At 34.2% G+C, this 26902-nt stretch overlaps 1 protein-coding gene across 1 annotated transcript; it reads left to right on the plus strand.

Moving 5' to 3' along the window:
- The first annotated feature begins 14962 nt into the window (after positions 1-14962).
- Positions 14963-23571, plus strand: LOC127119281 (homeobox protein knotted-1-like 6). Its single transcript, XM_051049486.1, has 5 exons — positions 14963-15356; positions 15459-15581; positions 15760-15901; positions 22834-23072; positions 23185-23571. The coding sequence occupies exons 1-5, from the start codon at positions 15081-15083 to the stop codon at positions 23341-23343; spliced, it is 939 nt and encodes a 312-aa protein (XP_050905443.1). The 5' UTR covers positions 14963-15080; the 3' UTR covers positions 23344-23571.
- Positions 23572-26902: the final 3331 nt, after the last annotated feature.

Below are 26902 nucleotides of genomic sequence, written 5' to 3' on the forward strand. Positions count from 1 at the left end.
GGACTTGAGTCAATGCGCCACAAGAATGGTAATCAGAACCAACGCGTGAGATTAGATCATTTTAAATGATCCTATGATTGGAGACGTGCCAACACACGGCCGGAGCTGTAGCTCCGGTCTTCTTCTCCGGTGGACCTCACCAAACTGGTCCACCTTCAACCATCACCAAAATAAAAAAGGAGGATATGATCTGAAAGAAAAAATGGGGTAGAGCACGAATCTGACCTCAATTTCAACTAACTCCAAATATATAAAAAGATATGAGGAGTTGAATTTTGAGGTGTGTCAACTGAGTTGCTTCGATTTGACCTCTAAGTAACTCAATCTTCTTGCCTACATTGGTAGGACTTCAGACAACCAAAGATCCAAGAGAATTGAGTGGAATTGAGAGAGAATCGAAGAGATGAAATTTTCTAGAAAATACCTTCAATGCAGGTCTGGATTCACTTGTTCTTGCTTTGGCTCGTGCTTGATCTTGCTCAGGATGCTTGCAGAAGTAACTTAGAATGCACAAAAGGTTTTGGATCCCTGGAGTTTTGAATCTCAAAACAGTGAGAATTCAACTCAATTTCCAAAGGAAATTCTCAGGATTATCCTCTCAAATGGAAGGGTTTAGTGTTTGGGATCAAAGCTGGCGCGAAGGGGTCCTCAATTCTGAGCATATGGAGCTCTATTTATAGCTGGATCATGTGATATTTGCACCTTCCAAATGAGTTTCCAAAATTGGCAATGAGTGATGCATGTGTGCATGGGCGTGTACAGGCCCATGAGATCATTCCATTTGGTCTATAATTGAGTGTGAGTAAGTCTAAAATCAACTTGGAATTCAAGGCAGATGTGTATGGAAATTTGAAGTTTGATCTTTGCCAAATGATGATGCAATGTTCATGCCATGCGCAACCCTAACAATTCTTGTCCAAAATGGATGAATTTAGACTTTTTGGAAAGGTTAGATCAAGAGGAACAACTTTCATGTTTAACACTTTTCCATTTGGAGCTTGGAACATGAATAATTTTGAGGTGGAAGTTTGGAAATTTCAACATGTTGAAATTTTTTCTAAGTGTCAAGCCATATATCTCAATATTCCATCTTACTTAACTTTTTATGTGAGCTTCAAATGAGAAAACTGTCTTTATCAAAGTTGTCTCTATTTCAAAGAAATTCAAAATGGTCACCAATTTCATGTCATTTGAATTTGAAATGATAGAGTTATGCATTTTTGAAGTTTGGAAAAATCACTTGCTCAATGGTATAGGTCAAAAATGACATATAATGTAACCTCATATCACATGCTCAAAAAAGTAGAATTAGCTCTCACTCCAAACATAAAAGTTGAATTAGACACCTTGAATTTGATTTTTCAACTTTGAAATATTTCATCTCATAAAAATTGAGCAAGTTATGACCTTGGGAAGTTGACTTTCAAATTAGGGTTTAGACAAAATGACCTATAATGTTTCAACATAGGAAATGATTTTCCAAGCAAAACTAGCTCTATGTCTCAACATGAAAGTTGTTTTTAATGTCATTTAGAGTAACTTTACTCTTGGAATCATTTTCATATGGTGAAAGTTGTAGGAGATAGGGTCTAAGGAGACCTAGTTTTGATTAGATGAATTCATCTAGCCAACCACCATCAACCAACTTGCTAACCTTCAATTCTTTGGACTTTATTAGCTCATGGTAGATCATATATGCATAAGGTGATGAATTTTGAAGTGTCCCTTGAGAAATTTGATCAATAGGTAAGATAGCTTGTTGGAGAAGTTACTCAAGATACCTAGTCAAACTAGGGTTTCCAAGGGAAATCACCCTTAAACTCTTGAAGAAAACTTGATCAATATAACATGTAGGAATCAATGGAACTCATATATGATGCTCATAACCATTCTTGAATCAATTCATGGTTGTGCTCTTTGTCATGAGGGTCTCAAACCCTAGATATGAACTTGATAGACCAATGGGGACCATGTGTAACACCCCGATGAAATAAGGATAATTATTTAATTTAAATTAATATAATATTTATTAATTTAATTAAATAATTGGAATATTATTGGAATATTATTATTATTATTATTATTGGAATAAATGTTGGAATCAGTAAAAAAGAGTCCCATTTGGTAAAAAGAGGTTTTCACGTGAAAACAGAGAAACGACTCAAAAGTGGAAAAGGGAACAAGGGCAAAGAGCAAGAGAACAAGGGTTGGAGAAAAGGAAAAGCTTGAAGTTGAAGGACTTTGCCGGATTAACTCAGGTAAGGGGAGTTGTAACACCCCGAATTAAATAAGAGGATTATTTAATTAAGTTAATAATATATTTAATAATTTAATTAAATAAATTGAATTATTGGATTATTGTTAATATTATTATTATTATTATTATTTGGAATAATAATTATAGTGGAAAATATATAAGTTGGAATATGGAAAAAAAAGGGTTCATTGTTGGTAAAGAGTTTTCACGTGAAACAGAGAAAGCGGCTGAAAGGTGAAAAGTGGAGAAAGAGCAAAGGTTGAAGAACGGAAAAGCTTGAAGCTTAGGGATTGCCGGATTATCTCAGGTAAGGGGGGTTTATCGTCGTTTAATGGGTATTATAGATTAACATGTCATGGGTAGTGATAAACCGTTGAAGTGACCCTAATTGGAATGTTGAATGCTGAAATATTGTGATGAATAAGTTGTATTAAAGCTGTAATTGAGTCCGTAATTGTGTGAGTCGTGTTCCCCCGAACGTATAGCTTTTTACGGAAATTGAATCGGAGGTCCGGAAGTCCTCCAACGGCGGAAAATGCGGGAACTCTGCATTCTGCCTTGTGTTAGCGCAGGGACTGCTGTTTTGCCTGCGTTAACCGGTTAACCCAGGGTGTTAACCGGTTAACACTGTTATATTTTGTGAAAATGTGCTGTTTTGCCTGCGTTAACCGGTTAACCCAGGGCGTTAACCGGTTAACACTGTTGCGTTTTGCCAAAAAATGTATTTTGTCCTGCGTTAACCGGTTAACCCAGGGCGTTAACCGGTTAACACTGTTGGAAATTAGAAAAATTGATATTTTAAAGTTGTGAATATAATTGGCGATTGGCCTATTACCGTTAATTCTGATGAGTGATTTTGTTGGATTATGTTATGAAGTGTTGATACAAATATGTTGATAAGTTGTGTTAAAGTTGTTGAAATACTGAGTTGTAGGCTTGGTGAGCCAAAGTTGATTTTAAGTTGATTTTTGTTGGAAACGTGGTTGTGTTGATATTATTATTATGTTGTCGACAGTTTAGAGTCGTGTATGCCATGTACATTCATATGCATTAAGTCGGAGCTTTGCTCACACCACGTTGGCCTGGATTGACAAATTTTAAGTTGAAAGTTGAAGGCTTATGCCTTGATGCCCACTAAAATGGCAATGATTTTAAGTTGGGAGTTTTACTCCGAATGGTACCACATGCATGACGAGTCGAGTCTCATTTGAGTTGCATTTTATGTTGTTCTTGAGTATAATATTGAGTTGATAACTGCCGTTGCTGTATGTGTAATCTAATTTGGGTGATGAAACGTGTTAAATTACTTAGCATTACATGATGAATTATAATGCTTATTATATTGATTGAGAGACTCACCCTTACAGTTATTTTTCAGGTAACGAGCAATGAGTCGAGTAGAAGCTAATGCTTGGAGTCTAGTGTAGTCGCTTTAGTGGGTCATGCTCTGATAGATGTAACATCGGGACGGGATGTTTTAATTATTTTGTTGTCGGTTGTTGAACTATTTTTCATGTAATATGTTATACGTTTTAATTGGTTGACATAATTTCTATCCGCTGCGTATTTTTGAAATGTTTTATGGTTGATATAATAAAAGAGCATGACAGATGTTATTTTCGAAGATGTGACACCCTTGTTTTGTGTATTTACTCTGATATATATATATACTTGTTGTTGTTATTAAATATTTGGGGTATTTTAGAAGGGTGTTACATTAGTGGTATCAGAGCAGGTCGGTCTGTCCGGCCAGTTGTCGTGTCGTTACTGTCTAACAATTGTGTATTGTTACTAATCTAACTTTAAGTTGTGTTGTATTGATAAGTTGAAATGGCTGGAAGGAATGACGCTGCAATGGCTGCCGCAATGCAAGCAATGACACAAGCTGTGCAGAACTTGCCAAATGCTGGTGGAGATGCTGGATCACGTAGCTTGGCGACTTTTCAAAGAGAGAATCCGCCGGTGTTTAAAGGGAAGCATGATCCAGATGCAGCCTTGGGATGGTTGAAAGAAATTGAGAGGATCTTCCGTGTTATGGATTGCACTCCAGCTCAGAAGGTTCGGTATGGTACTCACATGCTAGCAGTCGAAGCTGATGACTGGTGGCTAGAGACTCACGAGAAGTTGACCGTGGCAGGTGAAGACATTACTTGGGATGTATTCCGTAGGGAATTCCTGAGAAAGTATTATCCGGAAGATGTCCGTGGTAAGAAGGAAATCGAGTTCCTTGAGCTGAAGCAAGGAAACATGTCTGTCACTGATTATGCTGCAAAATTTGTGGAGCTGTCCAAATTTTATCCTCATTACACTGGTGCTGGTGCTGAATTTTCAAAGTGCATCAAGTTTGAGAACGGATTGCGCTCTGAAATTAAGAAGGCTGTTGGGTATCAGAAGATACGCATTTTTACTGAATTGGTTGATAGCTGCAGGATATTTGAGGAAGACAATAATGCTCATTACAAGGTTGTCAGTGACCGCAAGGGAAAGCAGCATCAAAACCGTGGCAAGCCGTATGATGCCCCAGTGGGAAAAGGGAAACAAGGAGCTGCTCCGGCTCAGAGGACTAGTAGGGGAGGTGCTCCTGCTGGTATAATTTGCTTCAAATGTGGTCAGGCTGGTCATAAGAGTAATGTATGCACTGCTGAAGTAAAGAGGTGTTTTCGCTGTGGTAAGACTGGTCATGCAATAGCTGATTGCAAGCACAAGGAAATGATTTGTTTTAATTGTGGCGAAGAAGGGCATATTGGAAGTCAGTGTCAGAAGCCAAAGAAATCTCAGACTGGGAAGGTGTTCGCATTGACCGGAACTCAAACCTCCTGTGAGGACAGACTTATTCGAGGTACATGTCTCATAAATGGTACTCCTTTAATTACTATTATTGATACCGGTGCTACCCACTGTTTTATTTCTGCTAACTGTGCTCGAAGACTGGGTTTAAAATTGTCCGCTTTGGACGGTGAATTGATTGTTGAGACCCCAGCTAAGGGATCAGTAACTACTTCTTTGGTATGTTTAAAATGTCCTTTGTCGATCTTCGATAAAGATTTCTGTGTTGATTTAGTATGTTTGCAGTTGGATGGGATGGATGTAATTCTTGGTATGAACTGGTTAGAGCATAATTATGTTCATATAAATTGTCATCATAAGTCGGTGAGGTTTTCCACTCCTGAAGAGGAAGGAGTTGACTTATTACCTTTCAGAGAATTGCGAAAATTGATGAAAGAAGGAGCTCAGATGTTTTCCTTGATGGCGACGTTGTCGGTTGAAAGTAAAGCTAAGATAGAGGAACTGTTAGTGGTGAAAGAATTCCCTGAAGTTTTTCCTGATGAAATTCCTAGTGTGCCGCCAGAGAGGGAAGTTGAATTTACCATCGATCTGGTACCTGGTACTAGGCCTGTTTCGATGGCACCGTATAGAATGTCGGCATCTGAATTGTATGAATTAAAGAAGCAATTGGAAGACTTACTTGAGAAGAAGTTTATAAGACCAAGTGTGTCGCCGTGGGGAGCTCCAGTGTTGCTAGTAAGGAAGAAAGAGGGTAGTATGAGGCTTTGTATTGATTATAGACAATTGAATAAAGTAACGATCAAGAATAAGTATCCACTACCGAGGATAGATGATTTGATGGACCAATTAGTGGGTGCTTGTGTGTTCAGTAAAATTGATTTGAGATCGGGCTATCATCAGATCAGGGTGAAAGATGAAGACATCCAGAAGACAGCGTTCAGAACTCGGTATGGACATTATGAGTATTCTGTGATGCCTTTCGGTGTGACTAATGCGCCGGGAGTATTTATGGAATACATGAATCGTATTTTCCATACTTATCTGGATCATTTTGTGGTAGTATTTATTGATGATATTTTGATTTACTCCAAGTCCGAAGGAGAGCACAAGGAACATTTGAGATTAGTATTGGAGGTTTTGAAAGATAAGAAATTGTATGCGAAGTTGTCCAAGTGTGAGTTTTGGTTAAGAGAAGTCAGTTTTCTCGGCCATGTAATTTCAGGAAAAGGTATTGCTGTAGATCCTTCCAAGGTAGAAGCTGTATTGCAATGGGAAACTCCTAAGTCGGTTACCGAGATTAGAAGCTTTTTGGGATTAGCTGGATATTATAGAAGATTTATTGAAGGATTTTCTAAGTTAGCACTTCCGTTGACTAAATTAACTTGCAAAGGTAAAGCTTTCGTGTGGGATGTTCAGTGCGAAGAAGAGTTTTAATGAATTAAAGAGGAGATTGACGTCGGCGCCGGTTTTGACTTTGCCAAATCCGGAGGAACCGTTTATAATTTACTGTGATGCTTCATTGATGGGTTTGGGAGGTGTGCTCATGCAAAATAATAAAGTAATTGCTTATGCGTCGCGACAGTTGAGAATTCATGAAAAGAACTACCCTACGCATGATCTTGAACTTGCTGCTGTAGTGTTTGCGCTAAAACTTTGGAGGCATTACCTTTATGGTTCCAGATTCGAAGTTTTCAGCGATCATAAAAGTTTAAAGTATCTATTTGATCAGAAAGAGCTGAACATGAGACAACGTAGGTGGTTCGAATTGCTTAAGGATTATGATTTCGGTTTGAATTATCATCCAGGAAAAGCAAATGTTGTGGCCGATGCTTTAAGTAGAAAGACCTTGCATGTGTCGGCAATGATGATTAAGGAGTTGGAATTAATTGAGCAATTTCGGGATATGAGTTTGGTTTGCGAAGTAACACCGCAGAGTGTGATGCTAGGAATGCTAAAGATTAATAATGATTTTATGGATAGTATCCGAGAGGCACAGAAGTTGGATGTGAAATTAGTAGATATCCTTAATCGTTGTGGTCAATCAGGGAAAAGTGACTTTAAGGTTGACGCGAGAGGTGTGTTGAAATTAGGGGAAAGAATTTGTATTCCTGATGATGCGATTTTGAAGAGAAGTATTTTAGAGGAGGGTCATAGAAGCAGTTTGAGTATTCATCCAGGAGCTACTAAAATGTATCAGGATTTAAAGAAATTATTTTGGTGGCCCGGAATGAAAGAAGATATGGCTCGTTTTGTGTATGCGTGCTTAACTTGTCAGAAGTCGAAGATTGAGCATCAGAAGCCTGCTGGGTTGATGCAACCGTTGGAAGTTCCAGAATGGAAATGGGATAGCATTTCTATGGACTTTGTAACGGGGCTGCCTGCTACCTTACAAGGGCATGATTCGATTTGGGTGATCGTTGATACGCTCACGAAGTCGGCTCACTTTATACCTATTAACATCACTTACCCAATTGCGAAGTTGGCAGAGATTTACATTCGAGTAGTTGTAAAGTTGCATGGTGTTCCTCTGTGTATTGTGTCGGACAGGGATCCGAGGTTTACATCGGGATTTTGGAAAAGTTTGCAAGATTCGTTGGGATCTAAGTTGAGGTTGAGTTCGGCATATCATCCTCAAACTGATGGCCAAATTGAGAGAGCTATTCAGTCATTGGAAGATTTACTGAGAGCTTGTGTTCTTGAACAAGGAGGTTCGTGGGACACTTATCTTCCATTGATCGAGTTCACATACAATAATAGTTACCATTCTAGTATCGGAATGGCGCCTTTTGAAGCATTATATGGTCGTAGATGTAGAACTCCTTTGTGTTGGCACGAATCTGGTGAGGGTGTAGTACTTGGACCAGAGTTAGTTCGAGAAACTACCGAGAAAGTGAAGTTTATCCGGGAGAAGATGAAAGCTTCTCAGAGTAGGCAGAAGAGTTACCATGACAAGCGGAAGAAGGATTTAGAATTTCAAGCTGGTGACCATGTGTTTTTGAGAGTCACGCCTGTGACCGGAGTTGGGAGGGCTTTGAAGTCTAAAAAGCTCACTCCTCGCTTCATTGGTCCATATCAGATCTTAGAACGGGTTGGAAGAGTTGCTTATCGAATGGCATTACCACCTAATCTTTCGAATTTGCATGATGTATTCCATGTGTCGCAGCTTCGGAAGTATATCTCAGATCCGTCTCATGTGGTTAGTATGGATGATGTGCAAGTGCGAGATAATTTAACAGTAGAGACAAAGCCTGTACGAGTTGAAGATCGTGAAACAAAGACTCTTCGAGGAAAAGAGATTGTGTTGGTTAAAGTCGTTTGGTTGGGAGCTGCGGGCGAAAGCATGACATGGGAACTTGAAAGTCGGATGAAGGAGTCTTATCCAGAGTTATTTGCTTGAGGTATGTTTTCGAGGACGAAAACTCTTTTAGTAGGGGAGAGTTGTAACACCCCGAATTAAATAAGAGGATTATTTAATTAAGTTAATAATATATTTAATAATTTAATTAAATAAATTGAATTATTGGATTATTGTTATATATTATTATTATTATTATTATTTGGAATAATAATTATAGTGGAAAATATATAAGTTGGAATATGGAAAAAAAAGGGTTCATTGTTGGTAAGAGTTTTCACGTGAAACAGAGAAAGCGGCTGAAAGGTGAAAAGTGGAGAAAGAGCAAAGGTTGAAGAACGGAAAAGCTTGAAGCTTAGGGATTGCCGGATTATCTCAGGTAAGGGGGGTTTATCGTCGTTTAATGGGTATTATAGATTAACATGTCATGGGTAGTGATAAACCGTTGAAGTGACCCTAATTGGAATGTTGAATGCTGAAATATTGTGATGAATAAGTTGTATTAAAGCTGTAATTGAGTCCGTAATTGTGTGAGTCGTGTTCCCCCGAACGTATAGCTTTTTACGGAAATTGAATCGGAGGTCCGGAAGTCCTCCAACGGCGGAAAATGCGGGAACTCTGCATTCTGCCTTGTGTTAGCGCAGGGACTGCTGTTTTGCCTGCGTTAACCGGTTAACCCAGGGTGTTAACCGGTTAACACTGTTATATTTTGTGAAAATGTGCTGTTTTGCCTGCGTTAACCGGTTAACCCAGGGCGTTAACCGGTTAACACTGTTGCGTTTTGCCAAAAAATGTATTTTGTCCTGCGTTAACCGGTTAACCCAGGGCGTTAACCGGTTAACACTGTTGGAAATTAGAAAAATTGATATTTTAAAGTTGTGAATATAATTGGCGATTGGCCTATTACCGTTAATTCTGATGAGTGATTTTGTTGGATTATGTTATGAAGTGTTGATACAAATATGTTGATAAGTTGTGTTAAAGTTGTTGAAATACTGAGTTGTAGGCTTGGTGAGCCAAAGTTGATTTTAAGTTGATTTTTGTTGGAAACGTGGTTGTGTTGATATTATTATTATGTTGTCGACAGTTTAGAGTCGTGTATGCCATGTACATTCATATGCATTAAGTCGGAGCTTTGCTCACACCACGTTGGCCTGGATTGGCAAATTTTAAGTTGAAAGTTGAAGGCTTATGCCTTGATGCCCACTAAAATGGCAATGATTTTAAGTTGGGAGTTTTACTCCGAATGGTACCACATGCATGACGAGTCGAGTCTCATTTGAGTTGCATTTTATGTTGTTCTTGAGTATAATATTGAGTTGATAACTGCCGTTGCTGTATGTGTAATCTAATTTGGGTGATGAAACGTGTTAAATTACTTAGCATTACATGATGAATTATAATGCTTATTATATTGATTGAGAGACTCACCCTTACAGTTATTTTTCAGGTAACGAGCAATGAGTCGAGTAGAAGCTAATGCTTGGAGTCTAGTGTAGTCGCTTTAGTGGGTCATGCTCTGATAGATGTAACATCGGGACGGGATGTTTTAATTATTTTGTTGTCGGTTGTTGAACTATTTTTCATGTAATATGTTATACGTTTTAATTGGTTGACATAATTTCTATCCGCTGCGTATTTTTGAAATGTTTTATGGTTGATATAATAAAAGAGCATGACAGATGTTATTTTCGAAGATGTGACACCCTTGTTTTGTGTATTTACTCTGATATATATATATACTTGTTGTTGTTATTAAATATTTGGGGTATTTTAGAAGGGTGTTACAGGGTTTATCATCGTTTAATGGGTATTATGGGATAACATGTAGTGGGTAGTGATAAACCATGGATTTGACTCTGATTAGAATGATGCATGATGAAATTGTGAACTTTTGGATGAATGAAATTTGGATTATAATTGAAGGGAATTCGTAGGAATTAGATGTAATAATGTTAGAAATTTGTGAAATCGAATAGGGGATAATTCGTATTAGGTGATATGAACGATTAATGTGAAAAATTGGATTGTAGGAGGTTGGAATTGGGAGATCTCGTAGCAGAGAAAACCATAGCAGATCTGGAAATCTGGTTTCTGGTCATACGCGTATGGCACTAGGCAATACGCGTATGAGATGGTCTGGTACGCGTATGGCACTAGGCAATACGCGTATGGATGAGGAAGATGATGTTTTGAACGTGGTTTGGCCTATGTTGGTACGCGTATGAGGAAGTGGTACGCGTAGCATACGCGTATGAGATGGTGTTACGCGTATGGGATTTGGTCAGGAGATGGGTCATACGCGTATGGGACTAGGCAGTACGCGTATGGGCAGGATTGTGAATTTTCTGTGCTGTTGTTGTGCAGTTTTTGGTTGTTCAGCTGAGTAATGTAATTTAGCTGATGTATGATAGAGTAGGGATCATTTCCCGTTGTTTTGAGTAGTATAGGTATTAGTAGAGTGTGCTAATACTGTGATTGACTATGTGGTATGACATGATATGATTATGTGGTGAATATGTTGATGATGTATGATGATATGCATAATGTTATGAATGTATCTATCATGTATGAAAATTATGAATGGACTGTTTATGGCTTAGAGTGTGAGCATATGTCCATTGTGGATGATTGTTGATGTTTGCATGACTAAGTGATTTAGCTTGTATATTGTGGCCTTTATGGTGGTAGCTAATTCCCCTGGTGAGGAATTAGTGAGTTAGTATTGTGGATTGTTGTTGATGTTTGCATGCTAGGTGATTAGCGTGCATATCATAGCCCTTGGGGTGGTAGCTAATTCCCATGGTGAGGAATTAGTGAGTGAGTCACTAGGTCTCAAATGAGTGGGACTAGTGAGCTTGGTAGCCGTACCTGGATTTGGTCGGTGAGGTTGAACTATATGTTCACGAATAGTCGGTACCGCATGCATGGAGTCTCATTGCATAATATATGTATGTATGACGTATAATATGAATGGATGTATTCCAATATTATACGTGTGTTTTATGATTGTGTTGAGTTTGAGTATGATGATGATGATGATTATGAGTTGATATTGCCGTTGCTGAATATGTGTGATCTGGTTAGGGTGATGATATGTGTTAAATTACTTAGCATTACATGATGTTTTATAATGCTTATTATATCGATTGAGGAACTCACCCTTACAACTATTTTTCAGGTAATGAGCAGTGATTGAGTAGAAGCTAGTCCTTGGAGTCTAGTGTAGTTCCTTAGTGGGTCATGCTCTGGTAGATGTAACATCGGGATGGGATGTTTTACTATGTTCTCATTTGGTTGTTGAACAACTTTACATGTAATGTGTTACATGTTTTGTATGTTGTTGTTAGTTTGTATCCGCTGCGTAGTATGCAAATGTTTTATTTTGATTAAATAAATGAGCATGACAGGATATTTTGGAACATGGTGTGAAGTGATTGTGTGACACCCTTAATTGCATATCTACTCTGATATATATTTGTTTGTTTTAAATTAAATATTTTGGGGTATCTTAGAAGGGTGTTACACCATGCCCTACCTACAAAAGAGTTAGGCAAATGCAAAGACATATTTTTGTATTTTGGTTAGTAAAATAATAATGTACAAGTAAGATACAATCATATGGTGCTTGGTGATCTCTCCCAAAATAAACTCAATGAAAGAGGGGTAAGGAGGATGCCAAGGTATGATCCCAATGCTAATGCTTATGATGAAATTGCATGAGGGATCTTAGGATCAAAATTGGGGTCTTACAGCAACGAAAGAGGGAGTTCAAGGCTATATATAAGATACAAGTTCTTTGAAGTCATACATCGCTTAGTTTTATGAAGGAAGAAGGAGTCCCAGGCTATATATAGGATTCAAATTCTTCGTTACAAGATGCACCAATCAAAAACACTTTAAGCTTGTATTTGTCTTTCTTTGTTCTCTTATACTCTTTCATTAGAGTGTTGTGAGATGTAGTTAAATATATGTTTTGGAGGGTGTGGGTGTACTAGGGACCTGAGTTAGTTGAAGATATATTATGTGTTGTAATAATTTTCACATAATGTTATTCTTTGGTTGTCTATTGATAACGACCATATTTTTTCTCTGGTTTTAGAGTTTCCACGTTATTTTCTTGTGTTGTGATTGTGTTCTTCTTTTTTCTCTATGATTTGTTTATTTTTTTCCCAACAACAATTTGGGTGCAAGTGTGAGTGGTTTAAGTCCCACTTTGCATATGAATGAGGGGAATGTTGGATTTATAAGAGAGATAACCAATTTACCAAACACCTTAAGATTTTGGGTTGAGATATGACGTCTATCTCTTGTGGTCCTAGAGCATTAGTCCCATTATCAGACTCCCCAACAGTGGTATCCGAGCTTGGTTCGACTTGGTGGGGGAGCGGGAGCTGAAGGTGTTGAATCCTATTATAGGATGTGGAAGACTCATACTTGTGGGGGAGAATATTGGGTGCAAGTGTGAGTGGTCAAAGTCCCACATTTTCTATGAATGGTGTAATCTTAAATTTATAAGAGAGATAATCCATTTACCTAACACCTTAAGATTTTGGGTTGAAATGTGACGTTTTCCTCTCTTATAGTGATAGAGCATCAATCCTATTGATGATGCTCTCGACCCTCCCCAATTCCAACACTTATAACATTTAATTAACTTTGTACAAATATACAAATAATTTAGTTAAATAAATAATTACTTCAATCTATAATTAAAATTGTGATTAATTCAATTATATAAATTAACCTAATTTTATTACGAAAATTAAAGTAACCATTAATTCACCTGAATTAATCATATCTTTTACATAGGGTTAATTAGGTGTCTAAAAAGTGTAAATGTATATTAACATTGTTTAATACATTTGATTAGATTTCATGCAAATTGAAACATAGAAGCATGATAGAATCGTATACAATGTTCTGATTGTTTAATTAGTGAATCTATTTAGCAACTTGTGATTTGATTCCAATCGTCAGCAGCATCATGTCGACCATAACATTAGAAGGAATAATATATGTTTTGAAATCCTCACAGTTCACTTCCCTAATATTGAATTGGAGTTAAAAGAGACAGAACTTCACAAATTTTTCTTAAATAAGTCATATATACATATTATAAAAATGAAAAAGACATAAGTTTGACAAGTTAGTTGTTGTACACTATTTTAGACACCTTTTTAATTCTTTATTTAAAAGTTTGTCATCAGACGTATTTCTAAAGGAATAAAAATGACTAATGGAGATAAAATTCATGCATAATACTCCCGCCATCTTAAAATACCTAAAAGTGAGTGAGTTAATTGTGAAAAAAATGTATTTAAATAAATACGTATTTTCAAATTTTAATACAACATTAGTTATTATTTTTAAAATATAAACAACTATACTATAACATTGAAGACAAAGGAATTGAAAAAATTTCCCAGCCTAATATTGCCAAAATTTGTCAAAAACAAATCTAATATTGACTAACTTACAGAAAATCGTCCTATACGATATTTCCGGTCTATAGAAGAAGATAATGGAAGTGCTTTACTTTACTGTGGATTGTGAAAGAATATGAATGATTCTAATACACTTATTAATTAGCTTAATATAATAGTACTGGTTTCTTTTCTCCAGATATGTGCAAAAGGCCAATAGCTTAGATGAGGTTGAGCAGGAATCAAACCATATATGTCAAAGCACCTTCCTTCTTTATTATTTTTTTATGTCTTCTCCTTCAAATTTGTTTATTTTATGAATAAATAAAGGAATCTTAGCTCACTTATAAGCATCCCTTCATATTTCATGTTTTATTGTATTTTGAAAAGCATAGAATAAGACACATAACGAGTGACAATTCATACACAAAGTTAGGGAGAGGTTGACGCCTATTGACCCCAAGTAGCATTAGTTACCCTAGACAACACAAACCATGTTTCCATAATTTAAGAAGTGTTGTAAGCACGCACCCACCTTATATTTTTCTTTTTATATAAAATTATACAAAACAATTTACAATCACGAAAACATCACGACAAAATAATATTACGAGATATCAATATTGATATAATTTTTCATTAATTTTATATAAAAAATAAATTATAATTAATTTATATCATAATAAATATTGCTACGCGGTGGTTTTTAAAATCTTATACACTATTACTAATTAAATAATTATTGAAAAATTTCAAAATAATATGGAAAGAAAAAGAATGAAGAAAAGAAAGCTAGAAAGCACTTGACCCTTGAAGAGGTAAGCCTTCTGAATTTCATAGCTATGTCCAAACTCTAGTTTCAAGTAAGCCAAACCAAACTAAACTTCATTATTATTATTAATATTAACATTACCTAAAATTAGTGTGTATTTGAAAAGTTTAACTTCATTAAATTGTTATAAAACTAGATAATTTTCTTCCCCATACCATTACATACTACTGGTACATAGTACATACACATACTTGTGATAATATAGAATTATGCAAGTGAGTGCGGCGAGTTGTTCGTTTATTTAATTAAAATAAAATAAAATAAATAATATTAATAGTAACAAAAAAGATACGGAATTTTGGATTACTTAACTACGAGTAGTATTTGTATTGTGTGACCTTTATCTTTTTCTTCAAGAGCAGTGGCTATCACTGGCAACAGGAAGAAGAAGCAGTTTCAGAAGCTCGTTTTAGCGTCACGGTCATGGAGGAAATGTACGGAGTGCCAACGACGGTGGAGTACGGTGAGAAAACACTGATGACACCGGAAAATCTGATTTTTCCGACGGACTACAACAGCTTCCTCATGTCCACTTCATCTACTGGCCGAATTCCTATGTTCGGATCCGACGATATCTTCACGGCGGAACCTTCTTCCGCCGGAATTCAAGATGACGTGGCATCTAGTGTTATGAAAGCCAAAATCGCTTCTCATCCTTATTACCCTCGCCTCCTCCAAGCTTACATAGATTGTCAGAAGGTAATTGAATTAAGCCAGAAACAAAACCGTAACGGTAACGGAAAACGGTTATGATAATTTGTTAATCGTAACTAATTTTTGTGTTATTAAAAAAAATTGTAGGTTGGTGCTCCACCTGAAATAGCGCGTTTGTTGGAAGAAATTTGTAGAGAAAATGATCAGTGTAAAAGGGACGTTGTTGTTTCCACGTGTTTTGGAGCCGATCCCGAGCTTGATGAATTTATGGTCCCCTCTTAATCCTTCTTTTTTTTTCTTTCTTTCTTTGTTCTTCCACCGCTTTTTTCCGCACGCACACAAATATTAGATAAATAAATAATTTAGAGCTTTTGTCATTGATCGAGAATTTGAGATTATTATGTGGTGGTGATTATTCATTCATTGGCTTTTTTTGTTTGTTTTTCAGGAAACTTACTGTGAAATGCTTGTGAGGTATAAATCAGACCTTACTCGTCCTTTTGATGAAGCTACAACGTTTCTCAACAAGATCGAAACGCAACTCAGTCATCTCTGCACTGGTGGTGGTGCTTCAGTTCCAACTCCTTCTGGTTTGTTATCTCTCTCAGCTTTTAGTGGTTGTTTCGTTTTGAAACTCTTTGTTGTTGATAACTGTGCTATTTTCTGCTACTATAGTTGCTTTGTTTGATTTCGCTTTGGTTCTTATCCTTTCGTGGATTAGTTCTTAGTTTAACTATCACTATTGATGTTTGAGATTTGAGATCATAAATAATACTCGAAGTGATATTAAGTATGATTATACACAGATTTCGAAGCAAATTAGGGTAAATAATTAACAAAAGAAGAAGAAAGGTTAACCCTAATACATCCGCATCACTCTCTCTCATACTCTCTCTATTTCTGTGTGTGTGTGTGCAGTAAACTTGTATTTTTTGGAATGCTTTTCAGTTTTCACTGTTAGACTGTAATCTATGTTTGATTTTTCTTTCGTTAAGGAGAAAATGAAAAGTATGTATTGTTTGGTCATTCAAACCTTTCAACTTTTTCAGTTACACGGGTTTTTTAATTACTAGCCTCTATACGCTAGAGATTTTTGTCTTGTTTGGGCTATTGAGTTTTAAGTTTTGAGTACTACTAGTTCGCATCACTCACACTTCATTTCTTCATAGTTTTCAGTATTTTTGTTTTATTACTATCTGCTTTCCTTCTCGTGAGTTTTGTTCAGTTTTTAGTATGAACAACAAGGGCTTTCTAATTTGACATTGTAAATGTTGTGGCCTCGATTCAATACACTGAGCAAATATTAGTAATAAATGGTCATTTTCTGAACGATATCCCATATTCTTAAATTAAATGAGCCTTTGCTTCTTCGTCTGCCACCTATCAAATTGTTTCCTCTTTTATTTCCTTATATAGTTTTAATTTTTTATGCTTTCCAGCTCATAGACACACATATCTTGCTTAATCTGATTAAGTTTCTGTTACAGTATCAAAGTTTTTATACAGAAAATTCATTCACTGTATGTTTATATTCATAAATCATGACATACCCAAAATGCACTAAATAACGCCTGACTTCAAGTGTGTTGCTTATGTTTTTGTTTGTTCCCTATGTAACGCTTACATTAAGATATAAAATCATAAAGTTTTTTTAAATTTTTTTAAAAATATCCAACACATTTCAAGATTTGCAACCCTCCAAAACTTTCTCCTTCAAAACCCTCCAAAAACTAATTCCCAAACAAACCCTATGTAACTCAAAGAAACTAATCTCAACAGTGAATATTTTTTAGCTGATATTTGCTTTTTATTTATTTGTAGTACTGTCTTTATTAATTTGCTTCCTGAAAGCTTAGTGCTGAGACTAATTTTTAGTTATGAGTATGATAAAATTAAATTGTTGTTTGATAATCATCCGTCTTAAAGCTTTTAAGTTATAAATATGTTAAAATCAAATCGCTGTGTGACATTCATCTGTCTTGAACCGGTTGTATTGCTGTGGTAGAATGCAGCAGAAATAGTTGTGCAAAGTTGGTGTAAAGTGTGACCTATTCGTTTAAATATTTGCATCTTTCTTATTGCTCCAGCAAATTTTCTCAAATGAAACTTGCATTTATTTTTCTCTAAAGTACTCATAAGTTTTGATAGGATCTCACTGATTTACTGTTTACGAACACACTAATAGTAGTACTAGTACTTATTAGTTACTAATAAGATTTTTCATATCAAATTTAACACAAAAAATCTAATTTGCATGAAATACATTGCAATTTCTTATGATAAATATAATATATCATTCAAAAACACCCCCATTTTGGAATAAATGAACACAACATAATCTGACAGTAATGGCATGGAATGATTCTGCTTTCATACTTTATTAATAGTTAATTATTAATTATATGGCGTATCAAGTTCCAATAGAGAGCTCAAGTAATCCATGCTGTGGTAGATAAAAAATTGTCATTGGGAATTGTCTAAGTTGATGATAATCTGTCTGTAGCTAAAGTAATGTCAGATTTTTTTTAAAACGAGTTAAATGGAAAGCAGCTTTGGATTGGTAAAATAGGAATTTAGAACAATTAGCTCAAAACTCTCGTAGAAATGTCATTCTGTTATTACTAAATCACTGATTTGGAATTGTTGATTTACTTCTTCATGCTACTTCTTTTAGATCTTAATCTTTCTTATTGCCCGTCTAATTCGTAATTAGATTTCTTATAATAAAAACTTAAATATGGGTTATATATCAAATTCATTTCTTTAGATTTCATTTTGGTTTTTATCATTCTAGAATATATATTGTCACAATTCCCATACCTAGTATTTGTGAAAGCTGGCACAAGATAAATTAAATATAGTAGTATATCAGATTTGAAGGAATATTTTATGTTGTAAAGCATGGTCATTAGTCACTATGGTCAGGTAGGTTGGTTATGGTTGGAAAATATTGTTGTTTATGTTTTGAAAGTACAAATTACCTTTTCAGTTTTTAGCATTGATGGTTTAATTTATAAATGACTTTATACAGCTGCATAGAAGGAGCCTTCCTTCCTCATCCTTTACAAATATAAATTCCTAATATGTTTCAAAAGTGAATTCTTGATAGGATTCAAAATCTTTTATTTCTAGTTTATTCATTCTTTTATTCTTGTTGTTCTTCTATTGAAACAATAACAAAAACAGGCATTAAATTGGATGATGTGCTTAAAGGGTAGAAGGTTTATTTTGAAATTGGCACCAAGATTACACACATTCACATCCTAAATGCATCATATCCTAAATGCAGGAATTCCGAAAAGTTGTGAGTTAGGGTGTAGAGTGATGAAAAAGTTGCGATCCCTTCTCTAAGATAATACTAACAATAACAACACTTTGTTTGAAGACTTAGAGGTGCTTGAACAGATCTATAAGCACATTTATGCTAGTTTTTCAATTTATGTCATTTCTAAATCTCCCTAAACTGCTGCATAAATCTCTCAATGATGTCATCCGGTTTTGAATGTCTTATACTTAGAAATTAGAATCCTTGTAATGACATGGTTGAATTTTAGTGTTCACTAGCCCTCTAAAAAGATTTCAGCATTGTAACTGTTAGAAACTTGGGCTGCTCATGTTATTATACGTTTAAATGATGACAACTGGAATTACCCTAATGTGAATCCTGTAGTGTTCTCATTTCCTTTATGAGTGAAGGCATGTGAAGAGTAGTACAAAATAGTGTACTACATCCGGGCCATATCTAAAGTGTTGCTTGAGATTAAGGCTAATGAAAATGATCATAAACCTTAAATGTTGATAGTGTCTATATAGTTGGAATCTCCTTAATAAAAATCCAAGGTATTTTATTTATAAAACAATATTAGTGTTATTTGTTCTAGCCTTTTATGTTATTATTCTTATTAAAATATAAATTGTTTTGTCCAATTGACATAAATTATGTTACTTTCCAAAATTATTTTTGATTAATAATATGACAAAAATAATAAATAGTAGAATATAATAGAAAAAGAATTAGGATTTCATTATTTATGAAGTTATTTGTGATTTAGAACAATTCTTTTTATAATGACTAATATTTTGGAAGGAATAGATTATGCCTTTATGTTCCTCTTAAATGTAAACGGTTGTAAATTGTAATGTCTCAACTTTACATTTGCATCCTGGTTCTGGTTGTGTTTATAGCTGATAAATTAATTGAAGTATTTTATAAAATTAACCGTTCAATTAGTTGATAAATTTAAATGACATAAAAGATATTTAATATATAATTATTTAATATTAAATTAAAATAAATTATAAAGATTAATAGGGGATTTTAGTTAAAATAATAAGGATAAAAATAGAAGAAAAAATATAAGCTATAAATTAAAATGCAATTTAAAATAACGGCTTTACCATAAAGATCTATAAATTTAAAATATGTCTTGCCAAATCTAGACTATGAGTCCATAGAAAAATCCACACAAATTTAGATCCTAACTTACCATTTGCTTCCTATTATGAGTCCACAGTAATGGAATGTAGAATTGTGAAATGGAGTGTGCGTGTGGGATGGGATGTTCCTTAGTGTTATTCCCAAATGGGTACTAGTCATGATTAAGTGATTGGATGAATTGCCATTTTTTGTGTGCTTAAAAACAGTAGATGATCTAGTGTTTAGATCATAAAGAGTAGTAGACTGGTTTATTCTATGGAGATTGTCTTTATATGTTGTCTCTTGTTTAAATTATTGATGAATTAAACAAACCCTAGGGTACTGAAGTGTTGGTGTGTGCATAGATAAAAGTGATTCAATTTAAAAACTGGTAAGTATGTATATCTTGTTAACGCAGAGTGGTAAATAGGAAATTTGTAGACATCTATAATACTAGTAGTTCTCAGATCTCCAAAAATAAATAACTTGGACTGTTGAGAAACATGAATGAAACAAGAAAGAAAAACTTTGGGAGGTGTATAATAAGGCAAATTGATATTTATATATTAGACTAATAAGGGAGAAGTGATTCTGGTGAATACTGATTAGAACCTTTTACAGAAAAATCCCGAATACAGCGGGTGATTAAAACGTTCACATGCACTCCCGGAGTTTTAGCTGTTTTCTGTAGCAGCCTTTTGTTTGAGAGAACGTTCAATGCCATGAATATCTTCCCCACGCACTCTGGCCTACCTTACCTTGTCTTAGTGCTTTGTTATTTCTATTTTCCATATTTTGTTCTCTTGTGACCCATTATGAGCTTCTGGCATTAACCTTTAGATCATTGAAGGATCCATAACACCTGTCGTTCTCCAAATGCATTTTCTTTTACTTATTTTGTATATAAACAAACAGGGTCCCTCTTTGGAAAAGAAAGCTATCATATTCTCTTGCTTTTGGGAACAATTTTGTACTCATGCCACTCCTGGCATGCTACAAGGTCTTCACCTCACAAAATTTAATGTGAAGAAATAAATAAACTTGAACAAATTTAATGGGAGAATTTAAGACTTAAGAGAAAAACAAGGGGGGCCTGACGATGGTAGTAAATTGGTGTTGACGATGGCCGTACACTTTGCTTGAATGAATGTAAACTTAGAGTCTCTCTGGATTGGGATTGGGACATAGTAGTGACAATGGATGGAACCACGCACTGACACTGATGTTTTCTTTTTCTTTACACTTTCTTTTCTCTTTCCAACCTAGGTCTGCTATGATCTGACGTGTACAGTGTACTCTCATGCGACGGTCAAATCCTTGTCGGATTGGGTGGGTGTCAGAAGCAACTTATGGCTACTCGTGGGCTACTACCCTTCAAATCAAACATTATTCGCCATTTAAATAACCTGCTCACAAATTATCAATGGCAAATGTTTCTCCCTACATTAATTAATCTTCAAGAAAAATGTGTGTCTTTTAAATAAAGTGTCTTAACAATTTCCTAAGAAAAATTATATAATACATTATTATTTTGCAATTACAACTAACATACTTTAAGTACTAAATAAAGTCGTGTTACATCACTTAAAATTATTAATAAAATTTATTTATATAGATAATTTTACAATTTGATAAATATATTACAAATTAATTGTTAAATAATATCTTATACCAAATTTTAACACAATCAATTAAGTTTTATCTTGTCTTAGTTGTTACATTTTTTATTGTACTGATATTTTATGTAAAAAAGGGATTTAAATTTAGGTAACTATTTTTTTCTTTCTCTTTTTACATGTTTATTTGAACTACGTGTTTCTTTATATTTGTAACCAAATTTTTTAAGTTTTATTCTTAATATTATTATATTATATATGAACCAAATAAAATTGAATTTTTATCTTATAATTTAGAGTGTATATAGACACAAACGTACCAATAGTAAAATTGAAAGGACATAACTTCAACTAAAATTTCTAATTATTTGTAATTTTATTTTACCACATCCTGATTTATTATAAGAAAAACAATCATTTTTATATGATTAATAAGTTCTTTTGAAAATAGTTTTTTTTTTAAGATTTCATTTAAACATAAGTCAAATTTATTGAGACACTTTTGTAGTTCATGAAAAAAATAATTTAAACAAAGTGAAAATTGCTATATTAACACTCTTTATATTTGCTGAAAAAACTAATTCAATTGTCCTATTTTTAAATTAAATAAGAAAAGCATAATGAATAATATTAAATTGTTTAAAAGTAATTTGTGTTTTGTTTTCAATAGTATCTAAAAGCTTAAAACTTTTTTTTTCTCTGTTTATAATAGTAAATACTTTCTGTCCTAAATAATAAGCATTTTGTTTAAAACATTTGTTCTAAATTATAACTCACTTTATAATTTTAATGCAATATTAATAATTTTTTTCAACATATCCTATATTATTTATTACTATTTCTTCTTTCAGTTTTTATAATTTTTCTTTCTTCTATAATAAATGAAAGACAATATTATAAAAATATGTATAATTTCTTTTTCTTGTATAATAATAATTATATTTATTAATTTCTGTGAAAAATAAAAAACGTATTATAATTTGGGATTGAGTAGAGTATAAAAGGACAACTAAATTAAATTCATATTAGTTAGATGTTTTTAGTTATTATTATGAACTACACAATGAATATTTGTACTTTATCATTATTTTTCATGAAGAATTCCTTAAGTCTGGCTTAAAGATATTTGTTAGTTAGCATACTACTACTGACAAGAAAAACAGAAAAAGAATTATTATTTTGAAAATCACGTAGATATTTTATAAAAATTAGTATAATGTAGTTTGATTAATGAAGTCGAACATATTTAATGGATTCAGATTTGATTTTTATTATGTTATAAAAATTAGTATAGTGTAATTCACTAATGGTGTTAATTTGTGTAGTATGTGACATCAATTTAAGTCGTATTAATTTATTCACTTTGATATTTCCTTACTCTTTTATCCTTGTTATCATTTTCATTTCATTTCAACTTGTGTTTTTTGAATTTTTTATCATTGTGTATCATTGATTCTAAATGATTTTGATATTGTCTATATTTGGCTAGATGATGGTGGTGCATCTTCGGACGAAGAAGATCTTAGTACCGGAGATGATGTTCAAGATGGACAATCAAAGAGTGAGGATCGTGAGCTTAAAGATAGACTTTTACGCAAGTTTGGAAGCCATATTGGTACTTTAAAATTGGAGTTTTCTAAGAAGAAAAAGAAGGGTAAGCTTCCAAAAGAAGCAAGACAAACACTACTTCAATGGTGGAATCTTCATTACAAATGGCCATACCCAACGGTAAATGTTTCATTGTTATATACTACTGTTTGTTTATTATGCACATTGGTGAATTTTGTTTCCCATACTAGCATTCAATTAAAAAAATATATTGTTTTACTTGATTATCCAGGAAGCTGATAAGATTGAACTGGCCAAGACAACAGGGCTAGACCAAAAGCAAATTAACAATTGGTTTATTAATCAAAGAAAACGTCATTGGAAACCATCTGAGAATATGCAGTTCTCTATGATGGAAAATTTTACTGGACGGTTCCTTACTGAAGAATGAGGTGCATTTGTAAGACATTCTCAATCTCAAATGTATATCCTACTAGGTAATTATTGATGTTATTTTCTTTTGTAAATTATAAATTAAAAAGCAGATTACTGACAGTAAAATGATTATTATATTCCCACAAGGATAAAAGGGAATTGATCATAGTAATTTGCGTCACTTGTATTCTTGATGAATAACTACTTGCCATTGTGAATGAATGTTTATACTCGTTCATGGTCCTACTCCGACTTCGCTGGGTGTTGATGCATTAGTTTTGTTAGTGCTAAAGCACTGGATTGAAAAAGAATAAAAGTATTTGCAAGAGAGAGAAGAGATTGTAGAATTAATTTTATTTCTTAATTGGTTTCATGCCAAATAACACCTTGCATATACATATATAGTAATGAGAATACTTACTTGTAACAAGTAACAACTTAAATACTCTACAATTGGATTATATATATATATATATATATATATATATATATATATATATATATATATATATATAATCAATGAATATAAAAGTTAAAGTTTGCTTATAAAAGAGAAGGAAGGGAGTACCTCTTTATAATTCAATTATGCTAAACACAACTTTAATAGTCAGTTTGTACAACACCTAACTTCTTCCTTAAAACTAAGAATTTCTCAATTTTCAATCCTTTTGTGAAAATGTCTGCAAGCTCTGATTCACTTGAGCAATGTCCTACTTCAAGTTCACATTGGTTCATCTTCTCCCACAAGAAATAAAATCTTTCTTCAATGTGTTCGCTTCTGCCATGTAAAATTGGATTTCTGGCAAGATTAATGTTTGATTTGTTGTCAATTTGTAGCTTCAGTGGTCTCCTAGTATGGATTTGCATTTCATCGAACACAGACTTGATCCAGATGGTTTGACAAGCAACATAAGATTATGTTATGTATTTCACTTCACATGAGGACAATGCCACCACAAATTGCTCCCTTGAACACCATGAAATTAGAGCACCAAATACTTGAAAGAAATATCCAATTATGATCCTTCTATCTTCTTTGTCTCCACACCAATCAACATCATAAAAATAGTTGACCAGTGCCTCTTTGCCTTCACTTGATTATGGAAATAGGATTCCACAATTGAGTAATACTTTTAGATATCTCAGGATTCTCCTTGCAGCCTTCATGTGTGACACTCTAGGTTTATACATGTATATACTAACCAGTCCCATAGAGAATCATATATTAGGTATATTGTTGCACACATGCCTCAAGGAGCATACAATTTTCTTGAACAAAGTGACATCAATCTTGTCCTCATTTCCATTCTTCTCAAGTTTCAAATTTGATTCAATAGGGGAAGACGCAAAATTTGAGTAAAGCATCCAAAATCACTTGAGGATTTCTTTTACATGTTTTCTTTGATGTAACTGTACCATTTTTGGTCCTTCAAAACATGGATATGCATTTCATCGAACATAGACTTGATCCAGATGGTTTGACAAGCAACATAAGAATATGTTATGTATTATGCTTCACACGAGGACAATGCAATCACAAATTTCTCCCTTGAACACCATGAAATTGGAGCACCAAACATTTTAAAGAAACATCCAGTTGTGATCCTTCTATCATCTTTTTCTCCACACCAATCAACATCAGAAAAATAGTTAATCAGTGCCTCTTTGCCTTCACTTGATTCTGGAAATAGGATTCCACAATTGAGTGATCCTTTTAGATATCTCAGGAGTCTCCATGCAGCCTTCATGTATGACACTCTAGGTTCATACATGTATCTGCTAATCAGTCCCATAGAGAATTTCATCTCCTTGAATTTCATCAAATTTTCCAATTACAAGCAGGTCATCAACATATAGGAAGAATATGGTTATGTATTGTGCCACGGCCTGCACATATACACCATACTCAGACTTCCACTTGGTGAATCCCAATTCCACTAGGCATGAGTCAATTTTCTTGTTCCATGCCCTAGATGCCTACTTGAAGCCATAAAGAGCTTTGTAGAATTTGTATACTTTTATTTATTCACCTTGTATCACAAAACCAGATGGTTGAGTGACATACACAACTTCATATAGTGGTCCATTTAAGTGAAATGTTGACCAGTCTTACTTGCATGCTAAGGAAACCACAAGTTTGACAGTTTCCAGCCTTTCAACTAGGGCATACATTTCATAGTAGTCAAGTCATGCTCGTTGGAGGAACCCTTTTGCAACCAATCATGCCTTATGCCTTACAACTGAACCATCAGGACAATGCTTCACCTTGAACACTCTTTTTACTTCAATAACTTTGGTGTTTGTTGGCAACTTAACTAGTTCCCGTGTATTGTTTCTTTCTATAAACTATAGTTCTTCTATCATGGTTGCTTTCCATTGTTTAATCTTCAAAGCCTCATTGTACTTGATATGCTCAGCTTTTGCAAGCAAAATAAAATGAACCAAGTATCCATCTGTTGTGACGTCATTATTACCAACCACTTCACAAGCCTAAAGTCTAGTTGGAGTAATTCTGGTTCTTTAAGGCCTTTGTTATGTGGATATTACATCTTGTTGGACTACTTCATTTACATGCTCATGATCTTCTGTTTCTACAACTAGAGTTTCATTGAGTTGAGGTTCATAAACTGAAGCCTCATCTTTCTCACTACTTTCTTCATACAAACTATTGCTCATCATTGCCTTGTTGGATGTATAATTTGATTCTCAATTCCATGCAGAGTTCTCATCAACCATAATGTCTCTGCTCACCAAGACCGTGCCATTTATTTGATTGAATAATATGTATGCTATAGTTTGTGATAAACTGCCATAATCATAGGTTCACTCTTTTCATCAAGTTTTCTTCTCCTAGCATCAAGAACATGTATATAGCAGATGGAACCAAAAACTTTTTAGATGACTCACAAATGGTTTCTTGCCACTCCACACTTCTTTATGAACATTGTTCTTCAGTCTTTTGGTAGGGCATCTGTTTAGCATATAAGCAACAGTGGTGACTACTTCACCCCATAAAGACTTAGGCAAGTTCTTTTGTTTCAACATACATCTGGACATATCCAATATGCTCATATTACTTCTCTCTTTGATTCCATTGTGTTAAGGGGTGTAGGGATCAGTTACCTCATGGTCAATTCCATGTTCTTCAAAAAATTACTCAAATAACTTGGATGTGTATTGATGACTTCTCGACAAGTGTACAAATAACCTCGAAGTAATAAAAATAAAGATCGTATCCACATGAATTGTTATCTAACAAAGTTACGATTCTGCGAATTTAAAAGTAAAGATTATGGGGATTCGAGTTTTATTGCGAAAATTTAACTTGTTCTGAAATTAATGCGTGAAAGAGACTAGGTATTATTTGAATACCTTGTTTATCCCTTATTGATGTTTAATGTCTTATATTGATGGTAAATTCGTTATATTTTCATAGAAAACTAACAAGAATATTCCCAATTTTTTGATGTACAATTCACTAACTTCTATTGGATGTCTCTTATTCCCATTCAACCGGCATAAGTGAAGTGAGGCGTTGTTACAATATGTTAATTCAAATGCCACTACTAAAGATA

The sequence above is a fragment of the Lathyrus oleraceus genome, chromosome 2 (assembly GCF_024323335.1).
Source record: "Lathyrus oleraceus cultivar Zhongwan6 chromosome 2, CAAS_Psat_ZW6_1.0, whole genome shotgun sequence".
Lineage (NCBI taxonomy): Eukaryota > Viridiplantae > Streptophyta > Magnoliopsida > Fabales > Fabaceae > Lathyrus > Lathyrus oleraceus.